The sequence below is a fragment of the Sparus aurata genome, chromosome 23 (assembly GCF_900880675.1).
Source record: "Sparus aurata chromosome 23, fSpaAur1.1, whole genome shotgun sequence".
Taxonomy (NCBI): Eukaryota; Metazoa; Chordata; class Actinopteri; order Spariformes; family Sparidae; genus Sparus; species Sparus aurata.
Genome location: NC_044209.1, coordinates 2299906 through 2322688, shown reverse-complemented (window position 1 = coordinate 2322688; position 22783 = coordinate 2299906). Strand labels below are relative to the sequence as shown.

At 41.0% G+C, this 22783-nt stretch overlaps 1 protein-coding gene across 2 annotated transcripts in view; it reads right to left on the bottom strand.

The window, feature by feature from the left end:
• LOC115576437 (TANK-binding kinase 1-binding protein 1-like) overlaps positions 1-22783 on the bottom strand; it is a 41342-nt gene that overhangs the window by 4378 nt on the left and 14181 nt on the right. The window contains exons 2-6 of one of the 2 annotated variants that reach the window (XM_030409038.1): positions 5316-5550; positions 5024-5155; positions 2051-2155; positions 1747-1891; positions 614-807 (exon numbers count right to left, since the gene is read on the bottom strand). In XM_030409038.1, coding sequence (XP_030264898.1) covers positions 614-807; positions 1747-1891; positions 2051-2155; positions 5024-5155; positions 5316-5543 — 804 coding nt within the window. In that variant the 5' untranslated portion in view covers positions 5544-5550. Of the gene's footprint in view, positions 1-613; positions 808-1746; positions 1892-2050; positions 2156-5023; positions 5156-5309; positions 5551-22783 lie in introns of both variants that reach the window. The other variant, XM_030409037.1, reaches the window with a different exon arrangement.

Genomic DNA, 22783 nt, shown 5'->3' with positions numbered 1-22783 from the left:
ATGTCAGGTATAGGTGGCAAAATGAACATGAAAATTACACTGGTTTCATATCAGCTCTGAGCGATTTGATAATATGCAAAGAAGCCATATATGACATGTTAAAATTATTGAACATTTTATATTTTTAGAATTACTCCTCATAATACAAATTGATTAATTATTGTACAGAGATTCAATTTGTTGCACATGAGGCAACACCGTTCTTAACCCTATCTGTGACTCTAGGCCCCAAGCCCTTTGGTTGTTCATGGTGTAAATCTTTCGAAGTGGTTGACAAATATATAGTTTATTATTATTATTATTTTCTTAATATTCATTCATTTCCCTAAACAGCTGGTCTCTGGAGTTTTCAAAAAAGCTTAAATACTATAGATATCAGGAACTGTTGTCACTATTCTCAACCAACCACATCAACCTGCAATAGGTTTGTATGATTATTTTTATGATTTGTATTATGCATACATGTAATCTATTCATTTCAGTTTCATTGAATTTTGTTTTTCCTTTCCACACTTCATTATGAATTTCCATTATCTGTGAAAATGGCCTGGAGACCTGCAGTAGATAATGGCTCTGTGGTGTAAACATTCAGTCTTTTAGGCATGAGGCCTACCTGTCTCTGGGCATCCTGTAGCTGAGCTACATCCTGCTGCAGCCTCTGAACCTTGGCCCTCAGCTCCTTCTCCCTCTGACAGGCTCCCTCGGCTTGGTGCCTCGCCCCCTCCAGCTCAGCCTCCAGTCGCTGTAGCTTCAGGTCTGACAAGGCGTCCAGACTGCGGGAGCTTTGCAGCGTTGGCCCACGGCCCTCTGACAAAACCAGACACATAGCTGCTTCAGTGTGTGTCATCTTTTACTCATTAGTTTTCTTTCAGATCGATGCTCTACAATGATATGAAGAAAATAATAAACACCTAAATCGTTGGCATTGTCTATGTACATGTCTGTGATCTGCCCCACTGTTCTAACAGTTACGAATAATTTAACACTGGAGTACAGATGCCATGCATGAAGTTGCCACACCCTTTACCCATTCTGTGTTCTCTTCATGTCTATGAAATATTCTACAGATATGGACAGTAAAACTGCAGTGAAAAGTTGGTATGATGACGCTATGGCTGTCCACAGGTTACTTCAGGTCTATTTCACGATGAATTGACTACAAATGAGACAGCTAGTCAGCTAGCATGCTACTTCAAATTTTGTATATTCAGTGGTTGTCAGGAGTCATTGGGTTTGTGTCTGTTCTTCCGCAGTTGGTTTGTATAACAAAACTACTGAGTGGAGCAGTGGTACAGCGGCTCAAGTGAACAGCTGCTCACAGCAAGTTGTCTGAACTTGACAGGAACAGCAGCAGACTATAAAACTATAGCTCATAAAGCACCGCAAGACAAATAGATATAACCACACTACACTTTAAGTTGAAAGTTTCAGTCAAGTGTAGAGAACCAGTCAGAGGCCGAGTAGATCTTAGATTAATATTTAGTTATTAAGTAGATGGGTCTTAATAACACAATAAGGAATGGACTGAACAGTGTGTGGTAACTGTATATAAAGGGGAAGGGATTATCAAATGATAAATTGCATCATTTGTATGTTTACCTAACTAAACTTGGGTCGTGTAGTGAGAAGAGGTTTAGGTGTCCACTTTAAGCTTGTGCTCTACAGCTACTAATATATGTCTAGCATTACTACAAATACTTCTGTTGTTATGACTGGCAGAACTGCCGTGATCCAAACAGCACCTACCTCTGGGTACATCCAGGCTTGTGTGGAGCTGAGACTGATCTTTGCTGCGGAGCTGAGCGCTGAGTGTCTGAAGGGAGGTTTCTCTCTGCCTGAGAGCCGACTCCAGACTGTGGATTCGCTCCACATGCTGCTCTGCTAGAGTCGTCTGACACACACACAGACCAAAAATTGCCACTTTATACTTTTGCTTAAATGTTCTGACAAGGAAACATTGGTCTTTGTCTGTGTGTGTGTGTGTGTGTGTGTGTGTGTGTGTGTGTGTGTGTGTGTGTGTGTGTGTGTGTGTGTGTGTGTGTGTGCTTACCATCTTATCTAGGTCTCTCTGAACATTGCTTTTCTCCAGGTGAATCTTCTCATAAGCCTGGATGACTTCCTCCAACCTCTCCTCTCTCTCCTTACTCTTCTGGAGCTGAGACACAAAGAGACAACTGTCAGATTCTGCTTCAGTTCATTAAAAACAAACAGTTTGGGTTTGATATTTCTTTTGTTCTGTCCATCATTCCAATTCTGAATGAAAACACATAAATGCATCTCCTCAGCGACTATCAGTTAAGCTGTGATTCGTAGTGAAATATTTCATGATATGATAACTCGGCTGAGCTATGAACCTTATGAACATAACAGCTTTGGACTAAATCTACACTGAAGTGCAGACACTCAGTTCACCGACTGTTGTATGTACTGAATTGCCTTTAAATGGTGGTGCATTCAGTTGAACATAGTAAGGTGCATTTGACCTTTGATGTGACTCGTATCTTTGGAGAAAAAAAGGACATGGACTACATCAGTTGTGTGTGCAAATCCAATTTGACACTACGCACTAAAATGATAAAATAGCTGTTCAAAGCTGCAGAGCATGCTCTTTTTGTATGAATTAATTGGCGGAGATATGAAGATAAGCTTTTCTGACAGTATTATACAAAATGAAGCGCCTCTTGTGCAAAAGCTTGTTGACAGTAGCTGCACTTACAAGGACACTCAAAATTTAAATGCCTCATATGAGCAGAATAAGATATTTGGAATAGGCTGGTCTGATCTAGAGGGACAAAAACAAGCAGGGCCAGCCCGAGGCATAAGCGAACTAAGTGGCTGCATGGGGCCACCATCAAGAAAAAAACAATGATTTTTTTTTTCTTATACACATAAAATAAATTAAACAAGTGACATAAATGAATGAATGAATAAATGAATAATTAAATTCATTTATGTCAATAATTGTCAAGCACAGGTAACTATTTGGTGGTAGGAGGGTGGCCCAAAATCAAATTCTGCTTAGGGCCCCCAAGAGGTTTGGGCCGGCACTGGTGACAAAACAGAGCTGGACTATGGCTGATACATGTTTTTGCTGGGGATCTTAGAATTTAGGATTACTGAAGGTGGAGAGGTTCAAAATAAGACGCTGTTCAAACGAGTGCTTGAGGATACGAACAAAGCTGGAGTCCCGTGCTCTTGTCGGAACACACTGGAACATATCGTGTAAGGTAAAACCCAGGAACTTCTTGCTGTGACCTCATTAGGCTGCCTGTATGAATGATTTGATTTTTATTTGATTCTTATTTTTCCTCTTCTGTTTTATTTCTGGCAGATTAGACCTGACACCTCACAGAGGGCAGGACCACTTTGTGCATATCAAGTTGTATTCTGATTAAAGGTGTGCTATGTAGTCTTAATGAGAAGAGAAAGATCTTCTGCCTAAACAAACTTAATATTTAAACTGTCTTTTCATGACTGAATAAGCAAACTGACCTTAAAGGACAACACAATTTATGCTGTTTAACTTTGTTCATATGTGGCGGACCCTGCCACCTTTCTAGCTTCAAACAGTGTTCTGGAGAACTTCATTTCCTCTGAGAACAGTTTTTGGAAACAATGATTATTTGACTTTGCATTAGTTCCTCATTAATATTGTAAAGTATCAACATTCTGAGTTTGAATTTCTAATCCCAAACTACATAGTGCCCCTTAAAACTTTCTACTAGTAAATCTCTACTAGAATAATTTCAGTCACACTACAGAACCATTATCCATGTACGCACAACTAGTGAGGATGATGACAATGTATTAGATGGTGAGAAATATTAGTGAATATGCAAATGACAGCACGTTTTAGAAATGCAGGCTACTAACTCACAGTTATCTAAAGTTACAACCATAAACAGTCTTATGATCACGCTACTTGTTGACTGGTGAGTGGGTGAGAAGGAGCAGCTCATTCGCTCTCCCATCCAGCATTAAAGATAAACGAAAAAACACACTTGAAGCTACTCTTGCATGATAATCAGAAGCAAACTGAAAAATACAGAGCGCTTTAATGATAAAATGACTAAATCTTTTTTGTGTTTGCTCTATGTGACCCCATAGTAGAAGTCAGAGTTGATGTAAGGAGTTTTCCTCAAATTGTCTTCCAGCTTGGTTAAAAATATTGGGTCTTAGTGTATGTTTGCCAACACTGAGTAACAGATATGTGCCGCAGCAGTACATCTGCTATCTTGGACAGTTAAGTACGGCAACACAACATGGACAAACCACATACAGTACATATCACAAATGCAGTAAAAGCAGAAATTTGTTACATTGGTTTAAGATTATGATACATTGTTAATAATTAATATTTTGGACAGTAGTGTAGGATTCCCACAGCATATTTTACAGTGTTCATTTTGTGGTTATTGTGGATTGCCCAAATATTTAACTAATATTATACATTTTGTGCAAAACTTTTTTTTAAATCTGTATTTATCAGCTTTAAAGAAATGTAATTACTAATTCAATAATCACATTGAAAAACAATTATTTTAACAGCTTGTAGAAATGCATGAAACACACCGAACATTAAAAAGAGATCACAAAAAGTAATAAATATTGTACAAAAAAACAACACATGGCTATGATATCAAAGATTTTCCAGCTGACAGTACTTTAACATTTTTAAATATAGCCCAGACTGTAGAGTCAATTAGTTTATATTGACTTCATTAAGTGTCATCTTTAATATATAATTTCGAGGCTTTTAACAGAGACTATTGAACTATTTAACCTGCCCACAAAAATCAAACACCCTACCTTTTATTTTCCTCTGCCGCTGGGACTGCTGTGCAACAAGGGATCAATAGCAACTGTAAAGTTGTGCTCACTTTGGTGTGACCTCAATAATCCGGCTAAACAGTCAGCTCGGTGTCTAGTGGTCTGACTTTGAGAGAATATTGTCTCTACACTCGACAGTAATTCCATGTCCCCAGATTTCAGCAATTGCAACACTGCTAATATTACAGAGTACCTCCTGAGTGAGAGAGTTGATCCTCTGCTGTAGGTTGGTGGTCTCTGATTGGATAACACTGGTATCCTTGATGATGGGCTCACAGGAACAGCAGAGTATCCTCTCCTCTCCAAATTCACTGATCATAGGAAACTGGAGGACAGGAGAATAGAGGACATGTGAGAAGATTGACTCTCCAGTAAACAATGCATTCACATCTTGACAGTGTGTTTTCTATTCTCTTGTGTTCTATTCTGTGTGATAATTTGTGTATCGTCTGTGTGTTTGTGTATGTGCTGCTCTCCACCTTGACCTCGTAGTGTTTGAGCTTCCTCTTAATGCTGCTGTTCTCCCTCTCCAAACTGGCCAACCGGGTCTTGATGTCATGATAGGCCGCGGCCAGGGCCAATCCTGATGCCGGGTACATGTCCTCAGGCAGCCGATTGGCTGACCAGCTGATTCCGGAAACACCCACATCATCTCTCAGCCCTTCTCCTCCTCCAAGCAGCCCCAGCTCTCCTCTGCGGAATAGATCCATCATCAGTTAGCTGTAGGAGAGGAACAGAAAGAGCTGTGGTGAGTCTCTGGAAATGTGGTGGAGAAAACACAAGCTGGCCTTTAGGCAGACAGTCAAAAGGCTAGTAGCCATATCAGCTCAGTAAGTCACTTTGCACTCTCCACCTCACACCGGGGGCACTAATTACAATAAATCTGCCAGGCTGCATGTCTTGGCAGAGGTGGCAGTCAGAGAGAGTGTTTGTGTGGTTGTGCATTTTCAAACTTCAGCCAGGAGCCCACTGAGCCCGCCAGCCAAGGTTTTGGTGTTTTCCATCTGCTTCTGTTAAGTACATCCGCTCTACCCTGTCCCTTTCCTCTCACCAACCACTTTCCAGGGTTACAGCAAAAAAAGATACCTCAAAAGAAGACAAAGAATTTAATCTAAAACTATACCTGCACATGATGGAATCAATAAGGATTGATAATTCCATGTTTTACGGGGCGTGTGTGGGTGTGTGTGTGTGTGCTTTTCCTAGCCACTGCTTCTCAAGAGCTCTGAACCTTCACTATGGTGTGTTGACACGAGTGTCATGACAGTCTGGATTTGTTGGCAAGAAAAACTGTAGCACTTGCTGTAGAGTCACAGCCCTAACCCTAACACAAGAATTTATGCCCCGAATTCAAAAAGTTCGTTGCTGGACAAATAGACCTCTTCTTTGAAATTAATGACTGTCCAGACATATCTCATTGCACCTTATGGGAATCACATAAAGCCTACATTAGAGGTCAGATAATTTCATACACGGCACAAAAAAATAAAGAACACAATAAACGCCTTTTGGAAATTGAGCAGGCTATAGCAGATATCGATAAAAAATGCTCAACACACTCCACATCAGAACTACACAAAGAGTGCATCCTGTTACAAATGGAATATAATAATCTCTCTACCCATAAGGTAGTAAGTAATCTGCTTAAAACTAAACAAAAATTCTATGAGCACGGTGAGAAAGCACCCAGAGGAAAGGAAAATTGGAAAAGAGATCTCAATAGTGTCTCATTCATTGCTCCTAGACAACTATGAGATCTTTGTGAGACCAAAGTGAGGCTGTGGCTGATTTCTCATGTTTCTCAATTGTTTCCCCTGAGAAACAGGTGCAGAAAATCTTGGGCTCCCTGTAAGTTTCAAAGGAGATCTCATCAAGCTCTCAATGAAGTTTCAGAATGTCTCCCCAGTGCTGGAAAGGAGCAAGGTTTAAGCGGTAAAGTCTCAAGTCTCACCTATTGCTCCTAGGGAATTTTAGGAGAAACAAATGAGAAATGTTTGAGACCAAAAAAGACTACAACGAGACTGAAATGAGAACTCTCATTGAGCTCCTTTACAGCTCCATAGCCATAAAGGAGCAAGCTTTAAGCAGTAAAATTTTCCTCTGGGCAGGTCGAATGCTCGCACATTAGCACCGACAGTCAACCAGCAATTCTCAAATTACAGAGATTAACATTGGCCCAGGTGTAACCACATCTGACCCAAACCTTATAAACGACCAATTAAAAAAATATTACTCAAACCTTTATTTGTCAGATACGGACACAAATACAGCTAAAATACAATCCTTTCTGGACTCTCTAGATGCTCCCACTCTCAATCCAGACATCAAATCCTCCCTTGATCAACCTCTCACAATCAATGAGATCCAAGCCGCAATTAACTCCTCGCAGAGTGGGCGGACTCCAGGACCTGATGGGTTTCCAATTGAGTACTATAAGGCATTCTCTTCCAGATTAGTCCCCTTACTTAAATCAATGTATGATGAAACTCTGGAGTCTGGCTGTTTACCACCAACTCTAACCCAAGCAACTATATCATTAATATTAAAAAAGGATAAGAATCCACTTGTAGAGCTGGTGGGGGGCGGCTGTGGCTCAGTGGGTAGAGCTGGTGGACTAGTGATCAGAAGGTCGCTGGTTCAAATCCCCAGCCCCCCTGGGGTGGAGCTGAGCCACATGTCAAAGCATCCTTGAGCAAGATACTGAACCCCAGAATTGCTCCTGATGTGCAGTTGGCACCTTGTGTGGCAGCCACTGCCATCAGTAAGGGTCCTGTGATGAGCTGGCAACTCATTCAGGGTGTACCCTGGCCTTCACCCCTGAGTAAAACTGGATTTGGCCCCAGTAAGCCCCACAACCCCTCAGGGGCATAAAAGCAGCAACATCCCATGACCCTCATGGAAAGAAAACAAACGAATGAAGAATCCACTTGACTGCTCATCTTACTAGTCCAGCAGATTAGTAAAAAAATCGTTCACTTTGGTACACAAGCATGAAATTTGGCACAGATACTCTCTAAGGGCCACTATTTCGGAAAAAGGCGTTGGCCACTCAAAAATTCAACATGGCGGCCATTTTTCAAGATGGCCACCGTTCCTGTCGAATATTAATTATTTCAATTGTTCAAATGGTGATGCAAGCATAAAATTAGACAGAAATACTCTTCAAGGAACATGTTGCTTGCTTATGCTTATTATATCAATTATTGAAACAGTGATCCAAGCATAAAATGTGATACAAATACTCTCTAAAGGACATGTTAATGGAAAAAGATGCTTGTCCCTCAAAAATTCAGGATGGTGACCATTTTCAAGATGGCCACCATTTCTGTCAAATAGTCATAATGTCTGCTTTGTCTGCCTCCTCTCCTTTGACCTGTCCGGCTTAGTTAAACTTGCCAGGGATATAAAATCCCCGCCGGCATGGCTCTCAGGTTCATTAGAGTACACAAGCCTCTCCACCACGGCAAAGTGCAGTCCACAGAAAAAGGAAGTGGCCAGTAAAAATTCAGGATGGAAACCATTTTTCAAGATGGCTGCCATTCCTGTCCTATGTTCATCGCCACTGTTTCCAAATAGTGATACAGAAAATATGCCACAAATACTCTGTTAAGGCCACTTTTTGGAAAAATCGGATGTCCAATAAAAAATTCAAGATGGAGACCTTTTCCAAGATGGCCGTCATTTCAGTAGTATGTACACATATGCACACATGCATGTTAGCAAAAATACTCTAACGGCCACACTTTTAGAAAAAGGGTATTGCAAAAGTTCAAGATTCATTGTTCAGGGTGGGTGTTGCTTTAATAGTGTACTCTGTTGGGACTGAGTTAAAAGGAAGGATTGAAAAAAAAACCCCCACAAGTTCTATTCACATTTTTACCAGCTCAAAGGCCTTGTGGTTAGAGTGTCCAACCTGAGATTGAGAGGTTGTGCCCTGCTGAGTCATAATAAAGACTGTTAAAAGTGGTAGCCAATGCCTCCCTGCTTGGCAGTCAGCAAGTGTTGTATTGGGGGCAACATATCCAGGAAGGTGTACATATACATCACGGTCCAGAATCGGGAAGAATATTTCTACCAAATTTGATGATAGCATCACCACTTGAAAAATTGATTTAAGGATTAAAGAGTAATGGCGGCCATCTTGAAAAATGGCTGCCATCTTGAATTTTTGAGGGACGAGCACCGTTTTCCAAAAAAAACATTCTTGAGAGAATTTTTTAACAAAACGTATGCCTACATCACTGTTTGAACGATTGACATAATGAGCATTTGACAGAAATAGCGGCCATCTTGATAAAAGTTGAGTTTTTGGGTGGCCAATGCCTTTTTCCCAAAAAGTGACCCTTAGAGAGTATCTGTGCCAAATTTCATGCTTGTATACCAATTTGAACGATTCTCTTGAAATATGCCATTAATCTGCTCCACTATACATCTCTGTTGTGATTACAAAGTCCTGACCAAAGCCTTGGCTAACTGATTGAATGATGTGATACCAACACTTATACATCAGGATCAGACCGGCTTTATTCCAGGCCGACAGCCCTTTTTCAACCTAAGGCGTCTCTTACATGCAGTAATGAAAAAGTTTGGATTCGGGGAAACATTCAGAAACTTGATCAAAATTTTATATAGCAGTCTTATGTCTGCTGTAAAAACAAATGGCTTAACATCAGCATATTTCCCACTATATAAAGGTATACGTCAGGGCTGCTGTCTGTCACCATTTTTATTCGATTTAGCCATAGAACCTCTGGCCATTGCAATTAGGGAGGATGGGAAGATTACGGGCATCACTAGAGAAAACACAACCCATAAGACTGCGCTTTATGCAGATGACTTGCTCCTTTTTGAAGGGAATTTGGGAGTTTCTCTGGCTATAAATTAAATTTATCAATTTACTTTTTCCCGGCCCTGCGATGAGCTGGCGACTCATCCAGGGGGTACCCATAGAGTCACTGGATTTGGCCCCAGTACCCCCGCTCCACCTTGAAAAAAAGGTGGTATAAAAGCGGTAACATCACCCGCGACCCGCATGGATAAAGCGGAAGAAAACGAAACGAAAAATTTACTTTTCCCCATAAATGATATAAACAATACACTAGACTTTGACACATTTCCCTTTAAAATTGAACATCAGTCCTTTAAGTACCTAGGTGTACATGTAACCAGTTCATTCAAATCACTTTAAAAAAACAACTTTGACAATTTATTAGAACAAACCAAAAAAGATTTGGAGAGGTGGTCGTGCCTCCCCATTTCGCTGGCGGGCTGCATTAATACCCTCAAGATGACAGTATTGCCTAGATTCCTGTATTTGTTTGTAGCAATCCCTATCTGGCTCCCAAAACATTTCTTTATTAAACTGGATAAGTATGTCTCATCTTTTATATGGACCCATGCTATGCCACGCATTAAGAAGGTCTATCTGGAAAGACCTAAATCGGAAGGAGGATTGGGTCTCCCCAACTTCCTCCATTATTACTGGGCATCAAATATTTCTAAATTGGCATATTGGGTGACATCTTTCTCTGACAAAAATGGACTTGCCTGGGCGATGATAGAGCTTTCATCACATACATCGATATCCCCTATCTCGTTGCTCACAGCTCCATTGGCAGCGCAGACAAATAACAAGACTTTTTGTAATCCTATGGTGTCTAATTCCATTCGAATTTGGGTACAATTTCGTAAGCATTTTAACCTTGATCAGATGAATAGCCTCTCCCCTCTTTCTTTTAATCATCTCTTCGCACCCTGACAGACGGACCAGAATTTCGCTGGTTGGCATCGGCACGGACTGGTTTTCTTTGATGATTTGTTTGATGAGAGCTCCTTCCTGTCCTTCGAAGACCTAGTAAAAGACCATAATATCCCAAGATCTAATTTTTTCAGATATCTCCAAGCACGCAGTTTTGCCTCCAAACATTTCCCTACTTACCCCAAGCCGCCAAACAAAGATTCTGTGTATGATTTATTAAACCTGAATCCATGGAACAGGGGTCTAATCTCCAAAGCATATAATATAATACATAATATGGATCCCCCATCGCATGCTAAAACGCGTGAAGCATGGGAACGGGATCTGGAAATTGTGATACCGGAGGATGTCTGGGCTAGATGTATCTCCAACATACACATCTCCTCTATATGTATAAGACACGGGCTGATACAATTCAAAGTATTCCATCGGTTACATTACTCCAATGATAGGCTAGCTAAAATATACTCGTCTGTTCTCCCTACCTGTCCCAGTTGTGACGACCAAGTGTCACTCGGCCATATGCTCTGGTCCTGTCCCTCCTTGGTTGATTTCTGGTCCTCTATTTTCAACTGTCTATCAGTTCTATGTAACACACCCCTTAAACCCAATCCACTCACCGCTTTATTTGGAGTCACACCCTCAGAAATATGTTCCACTAATACACAAAAGAGAGCAATAGCGTTCTGTAGCCTTATAACTCGTAGGGTGATTTTAATGAATTGGAAATCTAACAAATGCCCACCCTTCAGGAGATGGATTCAGGAGGTTTTATCTCTTCTTCAACTAGAAAGGATAAGACTTACACTGAACGGCTCATGTGACACATATACCAGAGTGTGGTCTCCCTTTATTGAGTATGTAAAGAAGTTAAATCTCTAACCAATCATGTTGCCTTGGTACTTTCTCTTGTCAACCTGTCTGACTAGCCCATTGATTGATATGCAGTATTGGATCGTTTTTCCTTTTTTTTTTTTTTTCTCTCTTGTACTCTTGGTCCCAAAGGAGGGTATGTGGGGAGGGAGAAGGGGAGGGTATGTGGGGAGGGAGAAAGGGAGGGTACTAGTATGGGATTATGTTAATGGTGACTGTTGTACAAGCCTGCAAAAACTGAAAATACAAGGTAAAGCAGATTCTCTCTGGGCACAAAAGTGAGCTTGTGTTTAGGTATATCATGTTGTACAATTAAAATAGACAACACTATGTGTACAATGAACTGAATTGAGCAGCACATTGCTTCCATCCACTAACTGTCCGAGCTGTCCCCTGACCCCTGCTCATACCACAGCCTAACCTACTGTAGGAAGAGAGAAACACACAGAAATAAGTCAATACTTCTAAACTTCTTGTTCCCTCTTCTCAAAGTAAATGGGCTTTTGAATGGGTTCCTGTTTAGAAATGTTGAAAAAAGGTCTGTGGTTAACACAAGCTGAACAGATTTTCAGATTTTGTTTGGTTTAAAATACATCAGTAAATACCCCACGCTTGAATTCTAAAGCATGTACACACTTAAGAAAGATGGTTGCTATAGTGGCTAAAAAAAGCATCAGGCTTGATGTTAACTTTTAGCCCTATGAGCACATAGGGAACTTGGAGCACAATGATAATGTATCAGATTCAGTTTTTTTCTCAACAAAGGGATGCAAGGAGATATTTACAAGCTAAATAATACCACTTATTTGAGTCAAAAAGTGCACTAGTATATTTTAATTTTATTTAGTAATTATGTAATTATTTATATTTACTCCTATTCATTTTCAATAGTACATTCAAGCCTTTTCAAAGTGCATTTCCAAGCCTTTAAGCACTTTCCAGCTGTGGCTAGTTGCATGTTATATATGGACAAAATTATTATTTGACTTCCATCACATTCAATCATAAAGACAAGCAAAAAACCCTTTGGTCTCTAAATGTGTCACCTGTCTGTAAGTAGACTTGGCATCCGTAATAACCCGACCTAACCGATGAAAGAATAACTCATATAAGTGATTTCTTACAAAAAGCAAAGTTGCTGATTCAAGCAGTTTAAACTTCAGCTTTTTCCAAAATGTTTTCTGTCCCTGCCCTGAGGAGCCTCTACTCCTCCTGCTCACTGCTTTTATCTGGTTACTTGAATCTCTGACAGCAGTTCAGTAACATAATGTAAAGTGTCTGAAGCAGTGCATTTATTTAGCGTATACTTGTTGTGTCATCACATTAACTGCAGTTCACTGTCATATACATCATCTACCTCTGAACAGAAACTCTGTCCTGCTGTGTATTCAGCTCTGTTAGCTGTAAGCTATTAACTCCATTAGCTGTAAACTGGTGGCTAACAGCTAACACAGCTAACCAGCTCTCCTCCTACTGATTTCAGTAGGCCTATGGATTTCCAGTAACCCTTTTGAGTTATTCAGCATATCATATTTGCAGGGTCCTGTCTGCAAGCCGTTTGTGACCGAGAAGATGGAGGGACAGGTAACAATTCTTGTAACGTCAGGTCTTGAGGTCAGTGATTGTAACTACCACTGACACAGCTCTGTTTAGAGAAAAAACTATGGTTACAGCATGAGAAGACACGCTCTGTTGTAGTCAGCATGGGCAGGTCAGTTCAGTCATTTGAGTAGTCTTTTTGTCCCAAACAAATTTTCTGTCTCGCTGCTCAGATCTCAAGCCTGTTTCTTTCCTGTTCTTAGCCCCTAACTAATTTGTGGCACCTAGAAAACTCTTCACACTGACAGGTGGATCCAGTCATTGGTTCTTCTTCTTCTTGTTTTGTCACTGATTTGACAGCTTTGGTGACACAGAGATGTTATTTTCATTCATTGTCGTTGTTGTTGTGTTAAAAAAGAAGTGGCTGTTTGGGCTGAATAATATAGTCACACATTTTCTCATGATTAATTATAAAAGTTCCCACACATCTATGTCCTGTTGCGAATGTGACTGAAATGCTCATGCTGTCAAGCCCTGGTCGGGGAGATTAAAGCTGCAGTCTGGAGTTTTGAGAAAAACGTGGACTTAGCCAGAAAATGTTAATGAGCACAGCTCCCAGGTCCCTCCTTCTTCCTCTCTGCTGCGCTGCAGCCCTGCCTTCAAAGCCCCTCCCACAGAGGAGCCTGCTGTGCACAAGCAGGCTTGTAACCACGGTAACAGAGGACGCCAGATAACCAAGACAGCGCTGTAGGAGACACTGCTCACACACTACTTTGATATATATATGATAATCAATCACTGGTAATTAATTTTACACTCGTAAATGGGGCACCACCTCCGTGTTTAGTTCTTGGAATAATCTGGAGGAAATGATTCCAAACACCCAACTGTACCAGTTGGCTTGGACAGTTAGAGTCCATTCAAAATCAATTTATTCAGTCTCAATATTCTGAAGTAGTGACTTCTTTGCACATATCCATCGGTTCGCCACATTAAAATTAAGTTCAAGACAAAGACAAACGATTATATATGTTTATTGACTAAATAATTTGGGGTAAAATAAATGAAATGACAATTTTAGACGAACAACAGATAACAGAAAAGGTAAAGACTGTAATTAAGAAAGTAATAAAGTCATGTTTTTATATATTAAATATTACGGGAGTAATTTTAATACTAACGAGAGCCTAATCGTAATTCTCTTAAGTTCATAGAATAGAAGTCAGAACTTAGACAGAAGTCAGAACCTAGACAGAAGTCAGAACCTAGACAGAAGTCAGAACTTTAGACACCACTCATTCTCACGTGTGTGGATCCAGCTGCATGAAGACGTTCAGCCTGTTTTGTCTGGGAGTCAGGAGGCACTGAAGTTTGGTGTTCTTGAGAGTTCTGGATTGGACTACGGCACGGCGCGTTGATCCAATAGCCAGTGGGAAGGCCGGTACTCTGTTGAGGATCTCTTGGTCCAAAGGCCCAGCGGGGTTGCCGCCTTGGGAGCGCTGGGGGCAGAGTCGGTCTCGGCTGGGAGCACACAAGGTCTCTTTTGTTGGAGACTCCTTGCAAGGCTTCTGAAGCAGACAATGACTGCAACGTTCTTCATCAAATGATCACAGTCTTGAAAAAGACTTTTTCTCTGTTGTTTCAAGTAGTGGTTCTTAAGTTCTGATTCTGAAACTGATTCAACTTCTTCTTGATCAGGCGGTGATACTTTAACAGTATATTAAAATCAAAAATCAAAAAGAAAAGAATTTGTTCTATTAAAAACTTGGATAAAAGTAAAACACTTAAGGTAGGGATTCAATCCGCTTGTCTTAGAGCTTGTTGCAAAAATAAAACTAAAGATTACTTAAAAAAATTATTAAAAGGAATGAAAGAAGAAAAGAGATTAGTGGGAGATGTGAAGAGAAGAAGTCAGGAGAAGGAGCAGGGAGAGAAGAGAGGGGAGAAGAAGGGTCTGTTTTATGACCTGCAGCAGATGGACCACAAGGGGTGGGGGCAGAGTGTCCCTCCTTCTGTGATCAGAGTTTAGGCTCCCAAAAGTTTAATCTAACTACACTATTGTATTTAATGTTTTGAAATCATGTTTTAACCTTCCCAAAACTTCACCATCTTAAAAGTCGAAATTTTGCCTTCGTGAAAAGATGCAACATGAAAATGATAACTTATCATTCGAAAGAATTATAACCTGATTAAGACATGAAGCAATAAAGTATACAACATAAAACAATAAAGTATACAATACACAGTAGGACCAAGGACTTATACATATTCCTTGTAGTTCTATCTTAACAAAACCTATCAGACATTTAACTGGTAAATAACACAAGTATTACACAAGGAATAATGATCTGCAAGTCTCTCCTCCATCACCAAGGGGAGGAGCTGGTTTCTGTTGACCTCAAACTCATTAAGTAATAAACTTCATTTGGGCTTGACAATAACATGGGAAAGATCTATTGTATGACCTTCTTACGCTATTTTGGAATCTGCTAAAATTAAGGAATTGAGATTGCAGTTTATTAGTTATTTAGGACGTATTTGAATTTGGGTGAGGATAGAGACTGCAGTGGGATTGGTGTGTCAGACCCAGGAACAACAGTGGTCGTAAATAAAAGTTGGACATGTGAGGTAGAAGAACACACAGATTAGGTTTCCCATTAAGCCTTCCCCCACTGGAGAATGTTCCAGAGGGAGAGAGATGTAGATTAGTAAGACACCTTAAATCACAACATCTGTGTTAGAAACCAGTTCTCCCTTCTTCTGATGTGGAGAAAGAAAACTCTATCCTGCTTGACCTCGTTTGACCTGAGGAAAAGGGGTTCATCTTCTTTGGAGGGGAGGAAAACGACCAGATGTGCTTAGTCGTTGTAAATTACTAAAAGAAGGTCTCTGGTGATCTGTTTATAGCAAGAAAAACAACTTCCTCCCCCCTTGGTGGAGAGGAGAAGATCTGCCAGGTCAGGATATGGGGGGGGGGGCTTTCAGTCCCATATGCTGGAAAAAGGAGTTGATTTGGGTTAAAGGGGTTCATCTTCTTTGGAGGGGAGGAAAACGACCAGATGTGCTTAGTCGTTGTAAATTACTAAAAGAAGGTCTCTGGTGATCTGTTTATAGCAAGAAAAACAACTTCCTCCCCCCTTGGTGGAGAGGAGAAGATCTGCCAGGTCAGGATATGGGGGGGGGCTTTCAGTCCCATATGCTGGAAAAAGGAGTTGATTTGGGTTAAAGGTAATCATGGCCGAAATGAGACCACTTTAAGATGCAGAGACAAAGGCTTGTGTTCCTACAGCGCATTCAAAATAGCAACAACAACAACAACGTAAGCCCCAATTGTTCTCTTTCTGACCAATACAACTAAATTACAATGACGAGTGCCTAATGCAGATCACAGTATATATCCTGATGACAAACAATATTCCTCACAACGCAGTAGACAGCGCTACCAGGGAATCATTACCCGGTGCGACATTTCTAAGACACTCCCCTTGGCTCTGATTGGTTGTGTTGGTCCAGAAGCGGTGGATTCTTTGAAATCAAATTAGGGCCACTGGGTGTAGCTGCAGACAGTGGACTTTTACACAGCTGACCTGTATCTTATTCTACTGTCAGATCATAATGACAATTCTAGCAACTATAACAAAAAAATAGTTACAGACTACAACTTTAAACGTCATCACAGTGAACACAGAGACTTATCTACTCACTAGTCTGTCTTCACAGGTGGACTTTAGTTGCTATTCTAATTCTAACTTTTCAACTTGCACATTGATCAGGTTAAAGAACAGTGTGTTTTGTATAGTGTAGTAACATGATAGCAGTGGTGACGTTGAAGTCATGGTACCATGATGTAGTTTGTTTGTATCTTAATGTTGCATATTACTTCCTTGGATTTCATTTATGCTTCAAAAATGTTTCATCTACAAAGATAATCATGCTGAACAAAATCCAATCAAATATAGGCTTTTTGTTGAGGGAACAACTTCCCTCTAACTTCCTATAAAAAGATGTCATCCCTGCAGCGCTCCATAGCAATGGATGTCAAGAGCGCCTTTTTCAGGACTGATGCCTGAAACACATGATATTATGGCTTAACATTCTACACAATGTATGCTCTTTACTGTGATGCACATCCAATTTGCACAACACCAAGGCATAAAGGACGAAGTACCCAAATGCACAGTGCCTGACCTACTCCAGTGAAAGATACAAACTAAATGTATTGACCAAATGCAAGAAAATAGGCAATGAATAATAGACATGGCCACAATGTTGTCTTGTTTACTTAATACATTCAGACACTCTATTTTTCAGAAAAGTTTGACTAGTTGGAGGTCCCTCAACCACTTGGTCTTACACAGAGTTAAACGCACAATATGTAATTTCTGCTGCATTGTCTGTATTTGACTGGTGAATATCACCTCTCATCATTACTGACCAGGGCTGCTGACACTGAAACATTTACCATGATACTTTTCATACATTCTCAAGCAATTTTCTCACAGAATGCAATGCAAATTTTTAACTAATAATGGAACAAGAAACGGACATCGACAGCATATAGAAAAGAGTGAACGACTCTGTAGGCTGCAGTGTCTCCTCCTCCTCTGCACCGTGCACAGGCAGGTAGGAGGGACAGTGAGTTACTTTTCAATGTATTTTAGAGTGAGGTTCATTATCAGTAAAGTTGGTGCACTTTTTGAGTAGGCCTTCTGTGACCATACCCACCACTGGAGTCAGTGTCATACTAATCATGTCAAGTCAATAATCCTGGTTGATGATAAATAAATATGGTTTATCAAATTACTTGTCAGCCACCTGACATAGTCTTAATCGGAAGATGAACATTAAAAGGGTATCTGGAGATCCATTCAAACATCCTGTCTTCGTCATGTGTTTGTTTTTCACTACATTAACAAAAGAATGTGATACGGAAGAGTGTATGAAAAGTGTCCATTATGTGAGTCACACAGTTAGTGCGTGAGAGTTGGCAGATTTGCCCTTTTTTCCTCCTCATATTTCTGAATTCATTAAATTTCTGCAGGCTGGATGAGCAGCTTCGGCGGGTTACATGTGACCTGTGCGATGCCAGTTGACAATCACTGGTCTCTGCAAATGCCGCAGAGATCTGATTATGTAAGATTAAAACTACTTAGAACAGTCTAAAGATGCTGAGCAAGAGGATCTGAGCAGTGGCTTGATGAGAGCAGGACAGAGAGTGCAGCTCTGCAGTACATTAACATTTCATATATGAACATCGAACACAAGGTTCATAACAGCCATCCACACCTCTCACAACAGCAAGCAGCAAAACACATATGCATGCGCATATCCCAGTTCTACACTACAGTGTTTAGCAATCAGATCATGAAGCAGGCAGTGTTGTGGCATTATGTAAAACCACAAAACTTCTTCAACTGTGTTGTGACTAAATTTTTTAAGTGAATTTTAGAAGGAAGTGCAACCGTGTATATATAAAGACTTGTGTTGAAACAAATCCACGAAAGTTTAAAATGTTTCCACTTGAGCAACAAATTTTTTATCCTGAGGCCTGTGATGCCATTTCACATTGCTGGTCGGTTATGAGACACATCAGCAGCTGAGCCGTTACACCAACACAGCACATGCACTTACTGTACATGGCTGGTGTGTATGCTGCTAACAAGCTACAGCTAACTGTAAGTAAGATAAACTGGCAATAACAGTCCAATGATCAAGTTCCTCTGAATATCACTGGCGGAATGTCATGTTAGCTGTAGAACGTCATGGGTTGACTGTTTCCATAAATCTACGTGCTCATGACCACTGTGCAAAGAAAGAGAGTGGTGGACGTAAGGCTGTGTAATTTTCTTGCTCCAACTGAGCCTTCATTAGATATTACGTAAGTTTGCGTCGATGGTCTCACCTGTGTGATCGTCTCACATCTTCTAAAAAACTCTACCAAGTCACTGTACAGAGAATATGTGGAAAAAGCAGGTTTTTAACAACTATGTGCTGACGCTGTCAGTACATTATCTACTTGTACAGCAAGCACACTGTTGGAATTTCATCATGTTTTTAGGGTAACGTTTCGTCTGTGAGTAGGCTCTATGTTTGGATCCTATGTTGCTAGTTGATGTTTGGGACTATAGGTACTGTATATCACTGATTAGCATTATCATTGGGAGGTCAGTGGGATTAATTCACTGTTAGCACCACAAATGAGACAATATTGGCTAGCTAGCATACCATTTCCTAACTGTATGTTCAGTGGTTGTCTAGTGTTAATTGGCTGTGTCTGTATTTTTCCTTGTGGTCAGTTTGTAAAACAAGCAGCCAGTGGTGGAGATGATACAGCTGACTGAGAGCTGCAGTTTCCCTGTAGACACACTGATTAGGTTAGCTATGGTTAGGCAGAGCAGTCAGGCCAGGTGGTGGACCAGCTTTGCCTAGAGACACTCTTGAAGCAAAGAGTGGCTCTGGAGGATGACTGATCCTGAGGGGAGCAGCAGCAGACCAGGAGAGAGGCCAGTTTGTGTACAGTTTACAATGAGTTAACAGTTTGAGTCAAGAATAAAGAACACAAATAAATAATAACAGTCAGAGGCACGATGGGGCATGTCTGGCAAAAAACAAAAACAGTGGTGTCCAAAATAATGCATAATGTTCCAATTTAGCTAACCCAGGCTGATAGGCAATGACAGGGTTGTGATTAAACGTTTTGCGAAAACAAGGACAAGGGCTACATACAACCATACCTATAAATGTATTTGAAATCGTTCTCAGCAGTCATTTCATGGTACAAAATATGGAAAATGTGCATAATAAAGCTATCATGCTACATGCATTCTGAGTTGTTTGTCCAAAAAAAGGTCAAATAAAACATTATTGTCATTGACAAATGGGAAGTTTTGGAATTGACATAGGCCTATGTAGTCACTTAGGTTGTTGCTCATGAATTAAATAACCCTGAAGGGGAAATGTGTCCTGTGTGTTTGACATGTCCTTACGGAGCAGCTCCAGCTCTCTGGCAAGAGACTTGATTGTGGGCAAGAGCATAGCACTGGAGAATAATTTCATACTATTGTGAGCTTATTAAAAATCTAACGCTCTTTCTCTTCTTCACACGCTATTACTTCCGTGTGTGTGTGTGTGTGTGTGTGTGTGTGTGTGTGTTTACAAAGCCTAAAGGCAGCTGCAATAGCAGAGAGGTCAAAGCATCTCTCTGCAGATAACTCCCACTCTGCAGCCCACAGACTCTGTCTCACACACACACATTGAGCCCACACACTGCTCGTGTCTGTGGTCTATCTAGCTCTTCCTCTACATCCCCCTCAATTTTCAACACAATTCACTCAGCTCTATTGACGTGCTTTTGCAGGAGCACACACACAGTACCAGCCAAGGGCAAATCAGAGCAGGGCCATATGTCTTCATCACATGGTTGATTCATTTATTAATGGACCCACAACCCCCTGCAGTCAAACACAAAAGCCAGTGGTATGCCTCATCATCAGAGTGTTTGCAGTAATGGCATTCATGTAGACCAAAAAGCTTTAGTAATAATGCAACTGTCAGCATTTCATTCTTTTTACTGTATGTGTTATTTATCATTTTATTATTTGTATGTTTATTTACAGTCTATACACTTTACACACTTTACACTTTACAATGATCTGGAGAAGCAGAAGCGAGGAACAGAGACATACAACCTCGACACATCAGACATTTTTGTTGCTGTTATTTCTTTGGCAGATGTAAACAAAACTGAGCAGTGCAGCCTCCTGCATAAATAAATTAAATATAGGTGGGAAAATGATGCATGAGGTAAAACACGACAGTAGCTTTTGAAAAGAATGAAGAATGTTTTGATTTAGATCATTTGTTTTTAACTGTCCATTATGAGTCCAACTGCCTTTCAAAACCTGGTGCCTACAATTACCCATAATGCAACATAACCACTGAGTGACATCATTGGAGGCAAATTATAGATAGATGGATAGATAAATAGATAGATAGATAGATAGATAGATAGATAGATAGATAGAATTACTTTAATGATCCCCGACAGTGAAATTTTTTTGTTACAGCAGTAGTGGGTCCACAAATAAAACACTTTGTACATAACATAAATAGAAGGCAATATATGCATAGTGTATATATACAATGCACAGTGTGCTATATACAATAAACAATAACAATATATACAACAAAACAAAATATGCAAAATATATTATAAACAATAATAATATATACAAACAGTAGAGAGATCAGAGTTCTCTGTCAGGCAGAGGTGAGAGAGTTATTGTATAAAGTGATGGCTTGTGGCAGGAAAGATTTCCTGTATCCATTTGTTGGGCCTCGTGCCCTCATGCACATGTCTCAAACAAAGGGACCAAGAGAGGCCTGTAGTTGAAACCAGAAGCCTAACTACTAGGGCCTCACACGAGGAACTACCAAACAAAGAACAGGGAAAAATGCCGACCAGGTGTGAAAAACGTGACCAGATTGACCTGCCCCCAAGACGTCACCCGGGTCCCTATTGGCTGTGAGCCCGGAAGCTCCGCCAGGATCACAATGACGTCACTCCCACATTAAAAGGTCACGCAACCCTCCTGCTCTTTCTACTCAGGCAGCATCCGTTGTGAAGAGACTTCGGTTTCACGCAACTGCTGCCATAAGGGTACAACTCCGAGAAACGTTTTTCATTTTTCCCCACTTTTGCTTGAGCTGATTTCAGTTCCCTCCTCGCTGGACAAGACAGAGACTGTTTTTGTTTCACTTTCATTTTTGTTCAGACGTTCGTCATAATTGTTTTGGATCCCGAGAGGAACGCTGTACAACCCAGCCGTTTCCTCACTACCTGCAGAAGGAAGAAAAGAATCTTCAGAAGGAACGAAACCGTCCCTTCCATCGAGTCGACATATCGCTGTGGACAGCCTGCCATCAGCTGGAGGACGCTAAAGCTGATTCCGCGCCCGCGCTCCCGACCGAGTTGGAGCTTCGGGTCAGATGGACCCCACGCTACCGCAACAAGCGGCATCCCAAGTAAGAGGCTTTTGTTTGGGCAGAAACAGATAGTATATAGCGTGTTTTTCTTTGTTGTGCTTTTGTTTTATTGTGAAAGGACCGCTGAGTCCGATTTACGGTTACCCGTACTGTGTGCTAACTGTGTATGCTACGCTCGCTAGGAGCTCATTCAGGCTAATCCAGCCTGTACGGTCTTGCCGCCGTGTGTGACTACAAGACGTCGTATTCCGGCTCGATCAGCGGACGACAAACGAACCTCGGTTCGCTTGCCGGCCACTGTTCGAGGGAGAGACGACCGCTGTGCACCACATGGCTGTTGTGTTTGTTTCTTTGTCGTCTTAGCTTCTTCCCTCTTTTACTAACACACACACACACACACACACACACACACACACACACACACGGAGATACATGGCGATCTGTTGTAAACTTACAGTTAACAACCCCGCTATAACATAAGATGTGTGTCCAGCATATTCCCTTTATTGACTGTAAAGACGGACTTCCCCGGTAGCACGGCTACCTTTTTGGGACTGTGGCTATCATCCCTGTAAATTCACCCCTCGTGTGACCAAACCGCACACGAGATCAAAGACGGCGCAACCGCTGCCTTTGTTCAAACCTCGCGCGCATGTGTAGTGATCACCTTTGGTCGATACAGTCACAGCCGCCATGTTTGAGTTCCAGGTATATGAATCAGTGAATCTGAATTCATCATCTCGGAATTCGCGCTCTCGCGTGACACTAAGTCACGTCCGGTGTCTCCTGTAGTCTCTC